Here is a 16,159-nt window from a genome sequence, read left to right on the forward strand (position 1 = left end):
CAACCGCTGCAATCGTGTCTGCCTATCCCGCATCGGACTTGTCAGCCACAAACGAGCCTGCAGCTGACGTGGACTTTTTACCCCCTCCATAAATCTTCGTCCGTGAAGCCAAGCCAAAGAAGAATAGATTATATAATATTTGTGTTGTATTAGATCCTGATATATTTTTATTAGGGAATATGCAATCATTAATTGATTTAGGATTAAATGATTATCAGATTTCTTTTATCTATTTAGCTTTAGCAGTGGCCAAGAAATGTATAGTGTCTACTTGGAAAGATAGAAATATATTAACTTTGGATAGGTGGTATTTAGAAATGAAGTCTTGTTTAATTATGGAAAGGATATCTTTTTCAATTCAAGATAAGATGTCTTTTTATAAGTTGAAGTGGACTCCATTTGTTAAGTATATGCAATTAAGTTTGATTTAAGTATGTTCCTAGATGTGATATTTTAGATCTGATAAATCTTTTATTTAAATTATTTTTATTTGTCATATTTTTTTTTCTTTGTGTGCTTTTTTTTTAATGCATAATATTGTTAATTTTACTAATTCTTCACTCTTTATTTTGGGGGAGGGGAAGGGTGTTTTTTTTTTATATATAGATTTTTTAGTTCTTGTATATGTAGGGGGGGTTAGGTTGAATTAAGTTAGGTTATTAATATTGTATTGTAATTATATTATTTTATTTTATATCTTTTCTTTAAATGTAATTTTTCTTTTTATTCCTGTGATAAAATCTTTAAATAAAGTTTAAAAAAAAAGAGGAGAGGGTGCAGAGGAGATTTACCAGGATGTTGGCTGGATTTGGAAACAAGTCTAATGAGACAAGGTTTGCAGAGCTGGGACTTTTCTCTTTGGAGCGTAGAAGGATGAGAGGAGACTTGATAGAGGTCTATAAGAGTATGAGAGGCATAGATAGGGTGGACAGCCAGCACCTGCTACCCAGGGCAGGATCAGCAAACACCAGTGGACAAATGTATAATGTTTAGGGGAGACATCAGGGGAGGATATTTTACACAGGGCTGTGAGTACCTGGAATGCCTTGCTGGGGATGCTGGTAGAGGCTGAAACGTTTTGGGCATTCAAGAGTCTCTTAGACACATGGATGAAAGAAAAATAGAGGGTTTTGGGATAGGGAGGGTTTAGTATCTTTCCTTTAAAAGAATGAATATATGGGTCAGCACAACATCAAGGGTTGAAGGGCCTATACTATGCTGTAATGTTCCATGTAAGCTTGTTGCACATGATTAAACATACACAAAGTTCTGGGGGTCATAGGTCAAGTCTCCGACCACGTGGTTTGCTAATGCTTCCAGTTGACCTGATGTCGAGCATCAGCAGCCAGTGGAGTCTTCCACTGCTCAAACACCAATCCATAATAAGTAGAATGAGAGAGCCACAAGCATCACAAATGTACCCGTGTAAAAGTTCCATTTCCCTCTCAAACTTTCCTGTGGTTTGTAATCAAGCTTAGTTCCCGTTACTGCAAGCCTACAATTCAATGAGACCCTCACAAGCTAAACAGAGAAGTAACATTTCTTTAGAAAGCTCTTCCAATCTCCTGGCACCATTTTAATGGTAGATTGGCAGAAATCCAGGAGATCTGGTATAACTAGGCTTGGAATCCTGCCGTGAGTGAATCACCTATGGGCACTCTGAAGGCTTTTCAGTACCTTTCAATCAGGATTACTCTCGAATTGCATTGTGCAGCTCCAACAACACATATGGAATTCAGCACCATCTAAGACAAAGCAGTCTCCATGACTGCCACCCTAAAAGTTCGTATCGCCCACTGCTAGCATTCAGTGGCTGCAGCAAATGCTACATCGCTACTCACCTGGATAGCACTTCCCAAACCAAAGGCATTACTGCTTGCAGATGCCCCTCCAGGTTACATGCCAGCCTGATTTGAAAACCCATCGCTGGGCATTGCCAGATCTAAATGTCAGTGCTCCCTTCCCAACCACATGGTGGGGGTACCCGTACTTGAAGGACAGCAGCAATTCAAGAAAGGGGCTCATGAACACCTCCTCTGGGGCTCTTAGGGGCAGACAATAAATGCTGGGATGTCCGTGATGCCCAAATGCTGAAAAATAAATAATTTTAAAAAGGTGCTTGGGAAAACCTCACAGAAATTAGTGGAGGAAGGTAAGGTTTACACCATATCAGTATGTGGTGGATTAGAATACAGGATGTAGCCACTGAATACTAATAATTCCAAATGTTCACCATGAGTTGCCACTGAGCACCAAATTTATCATTGATTACTTATCAACTGATAAACTCACTAATCCCCACCTAGTCTCCTGACATCACATTCATCCTAGCAACATAACACACATCTTGGAAAAAGTAACAGCAAATTTGGTGTAGTCCTTGAAAATATTTTATCAAAGCTATGCAGATACTGAACATTAAAATTCAGTTCTCATTTTCTAGATTTTAACACCTTATTTGGTTACGTTAAACAATCTCGCTGAGGAAACTCAATGTACAGTGGGTGAATGGAAGAAATCTGAATTGAAAAGTTCAGTAATGATGATTAAGGTGTTGAAGAATTCTCTCTGCAGATCCAACCTACCTTTACACTTTTGTGGATCCTTCCAGCAAAATAGGCAGGTGTAGACTTTGAGCACTGGACTGCAGCAAAGGTAAAACAGAAATAATAATTCAATGGAACACCAAAGCTCTGCTAGTTTTGCAACACTCTTCTCCCTCCACCCTTCAGGGAAGCCAAGAACAAATAAAGCAGGGAATTCATCTATGGTGAGACATTCAAGAAAAAAAATACATCACAAACTTCACATGGTGAGTTAAACCTGATTGCAAAGGTTTCTCTCCAGGAGATTATCTGCAACAATACTTTCTCTTGAAAGTATTTAGCTTCCTCTCAGAAAGATCTACTCAGTGATTCTCAACCTTTTTCTTTCCACTCACATACATACCACTTTAAGTATTCCCTAAGTCCTAGGTGCTGGGTGATTAGTAAGGGATTGCTTAAGGTGGGAAGAAAAAGTTTGAAAACCACTGTTTTAATCATACCTCATTGACTCGTTATGTGCACGGTTTCGGAACTCCAAAGGAAATGGGCCAAGGACAATTTTTCTCAAGCAAAATATTTCAGTAACAATTGGGTCTAGAGCAGTGATTCTCAGCCTTCCCTTCTCACCCACAGACCACCTTAAGCAATCCCTTACTAATTACAGAGCACCAATGGCATAGGAATGACTCAAAATGGGATGTGAGTGGAAAGAAAAAGATTGAGAACCACTGATTCTACATTATTCACCTCAATTGTTGCCTGTAGAAGCTGCTTGCCTTTTCAAAAAAGCCTCTCGGAAAGAACGTTCTCCTTTCTCCTTAATTCTTCTTTGAATCCTAAATTCTTCTCTTGTATGTATGATCTTAACCTTGGATACAACCTTGCCCCTCCCCTATGTTGGAAACATTTCCTTTTTTTGACTTAAAGACCTCTGTTAGGTTACTGCTCAACTTTTTCTCTTGTTGACAAAAATGCACCCATTTGTTTCAGAATTCCTGATTGGTTTGATCTTTTATCAAGCCTTTGAATGACAGCTTTCTCTCCTATCAATATGATTTCTCACAATGTTGTCAAATTATTCCTCAGCATATTTTTTATGTCAAGGTAAACACCTCATCAATAATGTGTGAAACACGAAAGTCTGCAGATGCTGTGATTGTAGTAAACAGACCGAAATGCTGGAGGAAATCAGCCGGTCTTTTCAGTGTCTATAGGAGACAAAGATCTATTGCCGACATTTCTGGCCTGAGCCCTTCTTCAAGGAATAAGGCAGAAGTAGGAAATCTCAGAAAGCCTCAGAATTCAGACAATGCTGGATGGGGGATGAATCCGGACCAACCAAAGGTGTGTAATTGGATACGATAAGGGACAAAGTAAGAATTTATCACATTTGTGTGAAAGGAGAAAGAATGGAGAGACAGAGATAGGAAAAGGCGATGGGGGAAGAAAGTGGTGGTAGGGGTGAGGGTGGGGGTTTAATAAAAGCCAGAAAAGTCAATATTAATGCCATCCAGTTGGAGGGTGCCCAGTCAGAAGATGAGCTGTGTTTCCTCCAATTTGCGGGTAGTTTCAGTCTGGCAGTGCATGAGACCATGGACAGACATGTCAGAAAGGGAATGGGATGGAGAATTGAAATGGGTGGCCACGTTATTGAAGCAGACAGAGCAGAGATGCTCAACAAAGCGATCTCCCAGTTTGTGTGTAGTTTCTCTGATGTAGAGGAGACCACAACAGGAGAACCAGATGCAGTGGAAGACCCCTGCAGATTCATAAGTGAAATGTTGCTTCACTTGGAAGGACTGTTTGGTGTCCCGAATGGTGGTGAAGGAGGAGGTGTGGGCAAAAGTGGAGCATCTCCTGTGGTCACAGGGTTAGGCCACAAGAGGATGATTGATGGGGAAGGAGGAATGTACAAGGGAGTCATGGAGGGAGCTGTTCCTGTGGAAAGCGGAGGAGAGGGCAATATGCGTCCAGTGGTGGGTTCATATAGCAGGCGGCGGAAATGGCAGAGGAGGATGCGTTGGATGGTGGGGTGGTAGGTGAGGGCAAGAAAAGTCATAAGGTAGTGATCATGGGAGATTTTAACTTCCCTCACATTGATTGGGATACCCATACAGTTAGAGGGCTGGATGGGTTAGAGTTCGTTAAATGTGTTCAAGATTGTTTTCTAAATCAATTAGAAGAATCGACTCGGGACGGTCTAATACTGGATCTCCTGTTAGGGAATGAGCTAGGTCAGGTATCGGACATTAATGTTGGAGGGGCCTAAAGTTGAGGTTCTGGATTGGAGAAGAGCAAATTTCGAAGGAATAAGAAGGGATTTGGGGAGTATTGAGTGGGACAGGATATTTTCAGGTAAGGATGTAAATGAAAAATGGAGGATATTCAAAAAAGAAATTTTGAGGGTACAGAGTAGATATGTCCCAGTGCGGAACAAAGGAAAGGTTGGAAGTCGTAGGGAGGCCTGGTTTTCGAGGAATATTGGAAATTTGGTTAGCAGAAAAAGGGAGGTGTACAAGAGGTATAAAGAGCAGGGAGCTGAGAATTTGAAGGAGGAATACAAGGAATCTTGAGAAAGAAATTAGAAAGGCCAAAAAAAGGCACAAAGAGGCTTTGGCAGACAGAGTAAAAATAAATCCAAAGGTTTCTATAGGTACATTAAAAGTAAAAGATTAGTGAGGGATAAAATTGGACCCCTTGTAGATAGCGAGGGTAGGCTGAGTGAGAAGTCAGAGGAAATGGGGGAAATTTTGAATGATTTCTTTGCCTCGGTATTCACTAGGGAAAAAAATATTGAACCAGTTGAAGTAAAGAAAAATAGTGGGTAGGTCATGAAGCATATAAGGATAACCGAGGAGGTAGTGGTGGCTGTGTTGAAAAAGATAAAGGTGGATAAATCTCCAGGACCGGACAAAATATTCCCTAGGACACTCAGGGAGGCTTGTGGACAGATAGTGGGGCCGTTAACAGAGATATTTAGGATGTCACTGGCCATGGGGGTAGTGCCAAAGGATTGGAGGGTTGCGCATGTGGTTCTGCTGTTTAAGAAAGGGTCCAAATATAAACCTGGGAATTATAGGCCCGTGAGTCTGACATCTGTGGTGGGCAAGTTGATGGAAAGTGTTCTGAGGGATGGTATTTACAAATATTTGGAGGTACAGGGATTGATAGGGGGTAATCAGGATGGTTTTGTCAGGGGTAGATCATGCTTGACAAACCTGATTGAGTTTTTCGAGGGGGTTACAAAAAAGGTTGATGAAGGGAAAACTGTGGATGTTGTCTATTTAGACTTTAGTAAAGCTTTTGACAAAGTTCCCCACAGGAGGTTAGGAAAAAAGGTGGAGGCATTAGGTATAAATAAGGAGGTAGTGAAATAAATTCAGCAATGGTTGGATGGGAGGTGTCAGAGATTAGTGGTAGAAAATTGTTTGTCCAATTGGAGGCTGGTGACTAGTGGAGTTCCTCAGGGATGGGTCCTGGGTCCACTATTATTTGTTATATATATTAACGATCTGGAAGTAGGGGTGGAGAATTGGATAAGCAAGTTTGCGGATGATACAAAGATTGGTGGTGTTGTGAACAGTGAGGAAGATTACCATAGATTAAAAGGTGATTTAGGAAGGCTGGAGGTATGGGCTGAGAAATGGCTGATGGAATTTAATACAGATAAGTGTGAGGTGTTACATTTTGGAAAGGCAAATCTAAATAGGTCATATGCATTAAATGGTAGGCTATTGAGATGTGCAGAGCAACAAAGGGTTTTAGGAGTTGTGGTAAATAGTACCCTCAAGGCTGATACTCAGGTAGATGGTGTGGTGAAGAAGGCATTTGGAAAGTAGGCCTTCATAAATTGGAGTATTGAATTCAAGAGTAGGGAGGTTATGATGAAATTGTACAAGGCATTGGTGAGGCCAAATTTGGAGTACTGTGTACAGTTTTGGTCACCAAATTATAGGAAAGATATAAGCAAAATAGAAAGAGTGCAGAGAAGGTTCACGAGAATGTTCACAGGATTTCGAGGTTTGAGTTACAGGGAAAGGTTGTGCAGACTGGGGCTTTTTTCTCTGGAGCGTAGAAGATTGAGGGGGGACTTGATAGAGGTGTTTAAGATTTTAAAAGGGACAGACAGAGTAAATGTGGATAGGCTTTTTCAATTAAGAGTGGGGGAGATTCAAACTAGAGGGCATGGTTTAAGATTGAAGGGGGAAAATTATAAGGGGAATTTCTTTACGTAAAGGATGGTAGGGATGCGGAATGAGCTTCCAGCAGACGTGGTTGAGGCGGGATCATTGGTTACATTTAAGGAAAGACTGGATCGTTACATGGAGAGGAGAGGACTGGAGGGGTATGGACCGGGTGCTGGTCAGTGGGACTAGGAGGGTGGGGATTTGTTACGGCATGGACTAGTAGGGCCGAACTGGCCTGTTCTGTGCTGTAAGTGGTTAAATGGTTATGGTTATATCCTGTCCTTGTTGCACATGGGGGCGGAGGGGGCCAGGGCAGATGTGACGGTAATGGAAGTTATGCAGTGTGCCGAGTTGATGGTGGTAGAGGGAAAGCCACATTGTTTGAAGAAGGAGGACATCTCTGATGATTTGGCATGGAAGACCTCACCCTGGATATAGATGGAATGGATGTGAAGGAATTGAGAGAATGGAATCCTTATGGGGACAGGGTTGAAAGGGGTGTAGTCGAGGTAGCTGTGGGAGTTGGTGGTTTGTAGAAAATGTCTGTTGACAGTTTGTCACCTGAGATGGGGACAGAGATTGAGAAAAGGGAGAGTGTTGCTAGAGATGGACCGAGTGAATTTGAGGTCGGGTGGAAGTTGGCAGCAAAGTGGATGAAGTCAACGAGCTCATCATGGGTACATGAGGCAGCACAATTTGAATTCTCCATCCCATTCCCTTGCTGACATGTCTGTCCATGGTCTCATGCACTGCCAGACTGAGACCACTCGCAAATTGGAGGAACACCACCTCATCTTCCAACTGGACAGCTTCCAACCAGATGGCATTAATATCATTATAAACCACACTCTCCCTACCCCCTCTTCCCCGTCATCTTTCCCTATCTCTGTCCCTCCATTATGTCTCCTTTTGCACAACCATGATCAATTCTTACCTCGTCCCTTATTATATCCAATTAACACCTTTTGTTGGTCTGGATTCCTCGCCCATCCAGCATTGTCTGGATTCTGAGACTCTTTGAGATTTCCTGCTTCTGGCTTATTCTGCTTATTCCATGAAGAAGGGCTCAGGCCCAAAATGTCAGCAACAGATCTTTGTCTCCTATACACGCTGAAAAGACCGGCTGAGTTCCTTCAGCATTTCGGTGTGGTTTTACCTTATCAATAATAATAACCTTTTTACAGCAAAGGGCGCATGAGTTTGATTATAAATGATTGGGAGCCCTGGTTCTATTTCTCCAACAGCGGAGAAGGGACTATGCAACTAGATTCCAGCCTAAAAATATTCTGGGAGCAGTACAGAGCAGAACAGCACTCACTGTTCCCATTTCTTGTAAGAATTATAGGTAGCTTCTGTAGACCACCCCAGCAAGAACTTGGTCCCTGAAAACTGCTCTGTCATGGGATCACATGGCAGAGTTTGAACAAGCCCAGACCACAAATGGGTTGAGTTTATTCAGCCACATCCCCAATCAGAACCAGGAGTCAAAGTTCTTAAAGAATGTTTATGACATTCACAATCTTTCAAAAACCATTAAAAAAAAGTTTTTAAATTTAAAAAACTCAATTTAAAAAGGATATTAACAAACACTGGAAGATACAAATACAGTTTTGGGGGAGCAGAGTTGGCACCACCGATTGGGAAAAGGGTTCGAACCCCGCACTGTCTGTAAGGAGTTTTTATGTTCTTCCCATGCCTACGGGGTTTTCCCCAGGGGCTCCGGTTTCCTCCCACCAGATGTTTCAATCGGGTGTAAATTGGGTGGCACGGACTCATGGGCCGAAATGGCCTTTTACTGTGCTGTATGTCTAAATTGAAATTTAATATAATAAATTAAAATTCATAATTAAACACATTGAGTAAACACAATTAAGAAAAAAATATAAATATACTTTTATTCTGAAATCCTTTCCTCTCAATTGTAATATAAGTTCAACCACCAGAACTTCCAGTTGGGAATTTCCTGGGAAATTGCCCACAGTGAGCTGTTGGAAAGATCAGGACTTTCCAGTTTACGAAACCCTGTACAGAAGTGTCAGACTTCATTACAAAGTGCTGACCGTTCTGCACAGAACTGATGCAATTTTTCCCCCCTCAGCAAAATCCAGCATTGTGTAAAATGAAGAGAGTCTGGGATTTTTATTACATCTTGATCTGAATGGCACTTTACTGAGCTGTAAATGAAGTGCAATTTCGCATAATTCATTTCTCTTTAAAACCAGTTCTCACAGATTTTCTGGAATTGGTCCCAAGGTCTTCAATTAAATTCTTATTTTATCAGAATAGCTAATGATTTTATATATAAGCAAGTCTCTTCATGTGATTTTATCACCCCTAAACAAAATCTTTGATGCGTGGGGATTTTCTGCAGGTTTCCACAGAAGCCGTTTGACCCCATTTGATAAACGTCGCTTTGGACTAGAGCACAGGATGTGCTTTGTGGGCCAGAGAGAAATTTCCCAGAATTCTCTCTTTTCCAACTAAGTTGTCTTAAAATTTCAGTTCCAATTGCTTTCACGAGCCTTCATCTTCGCCGCTACATGAAAATGTGACATGCATCGTACTTCCAACATTGCTACAAGGAATAAACTCAGGGAAATGTGCACTCAATTGTTTGTGGCAAGGTGATCCACAAATGGGCTGAAGAAATTCAGCAGGCTCTGCAGCATCCACAGGGAATAAAGGGTAGCCCATGTTTCAGGGTTGGGTCCACTTGACGAAGCCAAAAACATTGGTTTTGTATCCCTATCTTCGCTCTATAAAGGACCAGCTGAGTTTCTCCAGCATTGTGTTTTTACTTCAAACACGGTGTCTGCAGACTTTCGTGTTTTACACCAATGACAGTAATTTTATCACAAAGTTACTACAAAAAAAAAAGCACAGGTTCACCTTCAGAAGGAGGGTCAAGGGAAAGGGATGAGAATTCAGTGCATGTGTGTGGCCACGTTAGCGTAGCGGTTAGCACAACTCTGTTACAGCTTCAGCGATCAGGACCGGGGTTCGAATCCCACACTGTCTGTAAGGGGTTTGTACGTTCTCCCCGTGTCTGTGTGGGTTTTCCCGGAGGCTCCGGTTTCCTCCCACCATTTGAAACATACCAGGGGTGTAGGTTAATTGGGTGTAATTCCGCGGCACGGAATTGTGGGCTGAAATGACCTGTTACTGTCCTGTATGTCTAAATTCAAAAATTTTTTTTTAAATTAAAATTTAGAATTTAGTAATCTGATATATTTGATGTAATATTTGCATGCTCAATATCGATCCTTGTGCAACATTCAATTTCACTCACCCACTGTCAACATCAGTTTCTTCAGATCTCCAGACATTTCACGTTTAATGCTGTCTTCTATGGCCTTGTTGGAAATGACTTTATATTCATCAAAAGCTAACACAAAAGAAAATCGCAAACATATTCATTCTCTTGATTTGAATTTTGGCGGTGAATAAAAAGAGCGTGAAATGGTTCTCTTACTCATTTGTAGCTGCGAAGGGCTCCTTAAGCATAAGACCTCTATAAATTTAACTTCATCTGTTCCCAATCTCTTCTCACCAGCTTTGAAAAGTGCCTGGAGTGTAAATTAGAATGGTTGAAGGAATGGCTTCAGCTACAGTGGTGTTGTAGAAAAAAAATGGTGTTATAGACCAAGCCTAGTATACAATAAGCTTGAAGGAACAGACCTCATGAACTGGTTGCTTCTTTCTCATTCAGATTTTTTTTTTGAGGGAGCCACAGAAATATAACTTATGGCTTAAAAAGAAAAGAGTCCGCTTGCTTTTAACTTCATAATGATCAAGGGAATAAGCAGGTTTGACGGAGATGATTTCTCAAATCCTGATTTCACTATTAAATTATTAATTATAGAAATCAACGTGCATTTGTTGTCTAATAAACACTCCAGAGACAATAACACTGTTTGCCAGCAAAATACAAAATGAAGCAATTTCAAAGATCTGAATATCATTAGGAAAGGAAGATGAAGAACATTTTAAACATTGCTTCCTTGAGTTTGTGTAACAGCTTTTAAAATGTTGCTGTATCATAGTTGAAAACATCAGAATATTTAGAATTTCAGCATAGCCATTCTATCGGTGCATTTTTAAGTCAGTGCTGCCCAAATGCTCAGCCAAAGGAGGTAGAAGGCCCTCCTTCCGTCCGATAGCCCACAGGTCACCCTTGGACAAGGTGTAGTACAATAGCTCTCCACCTTTTTCTTTACACTCACATCCCACTTTAAGTATTCCCCCTGCCATCGGTGCTCTGCGATGAGTAAGGGATTGCTTAAGGTGGGATGTGGGTGGGAAGGGAAGGCTGAGAATCACTGCTCTAGACCCAATTGTTACTGAAATATTTGGCTTGAGAAAAATTGTCCTTGGACCATTTCCTTTGGAGTTAAGAACCCCGTGCACATCACAAGTCAATGAGGTACGATTAAAACGGTGGTTTTCAAACTTTTTCTTTCCACCCACATGCCACCTTAATCGCAGAGCACCGATGGCATGGGGATTACTTGAAGTCATGTGTGAATGGAAAGAAAAAGGTTGAGAACCACTGGTGTAGTACCCGTTTAGCCTCTCAATCAGGGTCAAGTGAAGCCCTGGATTGCAGATGGTGGATGGTTTTTACAAGCAGATTCTACAAATTGGAATTTATGGTTGTAAAACTAAAAATGCTGGGCAGGTGAATCTGCTGGTCACATATATTTGTATATAGATATGTTTTAAAGGAGATAAATTGTGGCAGATTTTTTTAAAGTGTAGCTCACATACAAATACTTCAAAACAGATCTCATTTAAAATGCCACAGCTCTGCTCAAGACATACAGTCCAGGCTCCAGGAGCCTTTGCAAAAGATTTTGAAGAATGTCTGTAAGGACTTCACAAGAAGGTGTTAATTTGACATGCTGTGGAGTAATGGATCATTGTGTTTGAAAACAACAGATGAACAAACTCAGAAGATTAGGTCTGCTGCCGCAGTCTGTCTGAGTGCAGTTGGCTGTTCTAAGAGGGTCATGTGGTTTTCTCTGAGTGAGAGAGAGAGAGAGAGAGAGAGAGAGAGAGAGAGAGAGAGAGCGAGAGCGAGAGCGAGAGAGAGAGAGAGAGAGAAAGAGAGAGAGAGAGAGAGAGAGAGAGAGAGAAAGAGAGAAGATTCAGTTCTACAGTAGCAGGTGGGACTGGAAAAGGACAAGCTGGAGAGAGCTTGTGGAAAACCCCTATTTTGAATACGGGTTGTGAGTTCTTAGTTCAGCCTGGTCAAATCCCTTGTGGTCCATACAAGAGGAGAGGACTGGCTGCATAATGTTTCACTTGAAATAAGGGAAACAAAAAGGAACTCTGTGGTGACCTGAAAAAAAAAGGGGTTATCATCTGGAAAACCTTGATGGGGCAAGATTCTTCAGCCATACACTGAAGTGGCAGATCAGAAGGAATCAGTTTGTGCCCAATCTCTCTCTGAAAACCGACAAGAACCTTCCTGTGTGGTAATCATTTACTTTTCAAGCACCAAAGCCTGGTGAAGATTCAGAAATGTTAAATTCTGTGCACTGTATAAGAATTGCCTGCAACCAGTGAACTTGGAGGAATGAGAAATGAGATTGGACTGTGAATCAAATAACTTTTCTGAACTTACACACACACATTACATACATGGGCACTTAGAATTAGAAAGGGGTTAAGTTAGGTTAGTTAAGTCAATAGTGATAAATTAAAGTGTGATTCTGTTTTCATGTTTAAAGATAATTAAAAGCAACTTTGTTTAAGTAACCATTTGTCTTGGTGAATTTCTATTGCTGCTGGGTTTTGGGCTCCTCTGGCCCCATAACAATATACAAAGCAATTATGGAATACATAATATTAATAAAAAATGAAAAGTTGATAACTCCTCAAGCTATAAAGCATGTATAACCATAATTAAAACCAAGATAAGATTTTTCCATGTATAGCAAAATTCTAAAACCTTATTCCCTAAACCAAGGTTTAAAGAAAATATTCCTTGCTGGGGATGGTGGTGGAGGCTGAAACATTGAGAAAGACACATGGATGAATGAAAAATAGAGGGTTATAGGGTAGGGAGAGTTTAGTAGTTTTTTTTTAAGAAGGAATATATGGGTCGGCATAACATCAAGGGCCGATGGCCCTGTACTGTGCTCATTCATTGAATAAAACAACAAATGTAATTATTTTGAAAAATAATATTATGTCTAGAGATTATGAAAGTGATTCAAGAATGGCCATCACAATATTTGAAACTTTATAATGCATCTTTTCTAAATTTAAATAGGACATAATGTCCCTGAGCCATTGCTTGGTTTCTAATTCTCAATATTGTGGAGTACTGAGAATTATCTGCAAAAGATTCAATTAATGTATAAAATAGCTCATGTCAGAACTGGTTGTTGGAAAACTCAAGTGGATTTGTGTTTAATTTGGAACACGTATTCATATAGTTGGTATAGATGTTTAAGCAGCATTTGGCATTATGCAGTCACCATTTTAGACGATAATTAACCATTATAAATCAGACATTTCAATTTTAAAAAATAACCTACCTCTGCATCAGTTTTAAAAAGTCTTTCATCCACACCCTGACAGTTATCATCCCTTCGAGCCTGGTATTAAACAACACAATAAAACATTTACACAATATATACACAATGGTCGTATGACACTCAGTGTAAGATCGACTCCAAAGTCTTAATTCAGGTATTATATCTATTAACTCGTGAAATTGTTTGCTTATCTTTCAAGTTTGATCAAAGTCTTAGCCCTAAGGAAATAAATGGACTTTTATTTCAAATATTTATGTACTTTTAGTTTTTAAAAGTTAATTTACTGTGAGGAATTTAGATGAGAAGCTGAAATATTGAAACAAGCCCAACATCCATGTAATAGCTTCCTAGCCTACATCTGGGTGAGCAAGCTCTGTTCTTTAAACAGGGCAAATTTAAGTTCTTAGGAGTCACTAACTCAGAGGATCTTCCCTGGACACAAATAGTATTGTGAAAAAAAAACATGTCAGTGCCTCTACTTCCTCAGGAATTTGTGGTGGTTTGGTATGACATCAGAAACTCTGGTAAATTTCTGCAGATGTGTGGTAGAAGGTGTGCTGACGGGTTGCATCACGGTCTGGTTTGAAAAAGGTAGTGGACATAGCCCAAGACATCACAGGCAAAATCCTCCCCACTATTCAGTACATCTACGGAGAGCGCTGCTATCAGAGACCTCACCACCCAGCTCACACTCTGTACTCGCTGCTGCCATCAGGAAAGAGGTATCAGTGCCACAAGACTCAGACCTCCAGGCTCAGGGACAGTGTTATGCCTCCACTATCAGACTCCTCAATGACAAACTCAATCAGAGACTCATTTAAGGACTCTTACTTGTGCCCTTTATTGATTTTCTTTTTGTTCTTGCTGTATGGCACAGTCAGTTTGTTTACATTAGTTTTCCGTTTACAGTTCTTTGTTTACATGCTTTACGCTGTGTACAGTTTATTTTTTGCACTACCAATTAGTGGGAATTCTGCAGGAAAAAAGAATCTCAGGGTTGTATGTGATGTCATGTTGGTACTCTGACAATAAATGTCATCAGGAAAGAAAATAATTCAAACCAATTGTACTTCAAAAGTATTGAAATCTGCAATGCACTTTGAATATCCTGCATACATGCTAAAGTGCAATATAAATACAATCTAATTTCTCCTTAACTCTTCAATAATATGATGATACATTATATTGAATTTTATATTTTTGGTAAAAAAACATTTGGATGTTCTCTATTAGGGTAAAGAAATTTCAGAGTTGCCCATTGTAATAAAACAAGCAACAGGTTTACATCCATAAAAATAATTATTTGATACCTCCAACAAGATGAGCATAGCTCTTCGGAGATCTCCTGAGGTTTCCTCAGAAACATCCTTTGCCAGGTCACTTTTATATTCTGTGAAGAGGTTATTTGTGGAGAAAGATGCAAATGTTTAATTCCCAGCCATCACAGGAAATGCAGAAAGGAAAAGTGTATGTGGTACAAATTGGCTTGTAGAGCTAGAAATGACTAGAGACCAATTCTAGTCACAGAATGCTAAATACTGCATATTTCGGTGGATAAGATGACCTTCAGATAAGGAGAGACCCCCAATTTCAGTCTGAATTTCATGGTTTTAGCTCATATTGGTGGTATAAGAGGACCCCCAAAATTAATTTTCATCAAATTGTTATCATGGAGCCGCCAGCAAAACAAAGAAAGTATGATTTATTGTGCCACACTGATGACGAAGCTGAAACAGACTCTCCAGATTCAAACTGGGACCCATATGATAATGTGTACACAGTAGGTGAAAGAATAAGCTTAACTAAGGGTTAATGAATTAGGTGAGAAAATACAGCAGCCACCTGTAAGATGTTTGGAAAATAATTGCTTTCTTAACATGACCTTTTCTGTGCTATAGTGAGATAGTAACTAACTCCATAAGAATGCCAATACACCTTGAGTAAAGGACACTCTGACACTTCCCAGCAGTTTGCAAACACCTCAGAGGAACATGCTATTGAAAACACAAAATTGCGAGATGTGTGAAATTTGCAGGGTTTCATGCAGACCCCTGCACAAAGGTGTATAAAAGTGGGACGAACACACTGTTTGCTTTGAGTGGGGTTCAGGGTAGAGAACAAGTTACTGAACTCTTTCTTTGTACCCCTCACTCCCGCTAGCATTACTAAGGCTGAAGGAAGAAATTGTTGTGTGTTCCGCTGTTTGTTTTATTACAGTGCGGGCTGACTTTAACAAATGAGATACCGGATGTGCTTGCCAAGTTCTTTGCATCAGACAACGAAGCTAATGATTTTCAAAGATTTTAAATGTGTGGGATGTGTTTTTTTTAAATTTAAAATTCTTTTATTGGTTTAATGCCATATTTAATATACAGGTAGCTCAAAAATTTGTTATAGGGTGGGGTCTCGGTGGGTTATGGAGCTAATCAAGTGGTATCTTGAGTACAATTTTAAGGTCACTATTTCTGCCTCTGTCCTATAGGACAACCTGTTTTTAGGTGGCATATTTTGGGTGCCTCAAGTGTTATCTTATCAGCCGAAATATACAGTAAAATATATTTAATATATTTTCAAATGATAACAAGTTTACAGATCACATTCTAATGTGAGAAACAAATATGTTTAACTGATCTCACCAACACTATACATTGCTTTTAAGATCATAATGCTGGTGAAACCAAGTTTGGCTGCCAAAATGTTACAAACTAAAAAGGATCTGAAATACATCTCGGTAAAGAAGGAGTCTGTAGATGCTGAAGGACTAGAATGGGGTGGGGGGGGGTGGCAATCTATTTTTTAAACTCACAGCCTTTTCTTTTTCAATCTTTTTATTCACCATATTATAGATAAACAAAACATGAGGAGAACAGGAGAACATGAT

At 40.1% G+C, this 16,159-nt stretch overlaps 1 protein-coding gene across 12 annotated transcripts in view; it reads right to left on the reverse strand.

The window, feature by feature from the left end:
- The window catches only part of LOC138758187 (annexin A3-like), a 127,565-nt gene that overhangs the window by 26,948 nt on the left and 84,458 nt on the right, over window positions 1-16,159 (reverse strand). For all 12 annotated transcript variants that reach the window (XM_069926755.1, XM_069926760.1, XM_069926757.1 and 9 more), the window contains 5 exons: window positions 14,589-14,668; window positions 13,279-13,338; window positions 10,206-10,299; window positions 10,023-10,118; window positions 2,586-2,644 (listed from right to left, as the gene is read on the reverse strand). In XM_069926755.1, coding sequence (XP_069782856.1) covers window positions 2,586-2,644; window positions 10,023-10,118; window positions 10,206-10,299; window positions 13,279-13,338; window positions 14,589-14,668 — 389 coding nt within the window. The remainder of the gene's footprint in view (window positions 1-2,585; window positions 2,645-10,022; window positions 10,119-10,205; window positions 10,300-13,278; window positions 13,339-14,588; window positions 14,669-16,159) is intronic.

The sequence above is a fragment of the Narcine bancroftii genome, chromosome 3 (assembly GCF_036971445.1).
Source record: "Narcine bancroftii isolate sNarBan1 chromosome 3, sNarBan1.hap1, whole genome shotgun sequence".
NCBI classification, from domain to species: domain Eukaryota; kingdom Metazoa; phylum Chordata; class Chondrichthyes; order Torpediniformes; family Narcinidae; genus Narcine; species Narcine bancroftii.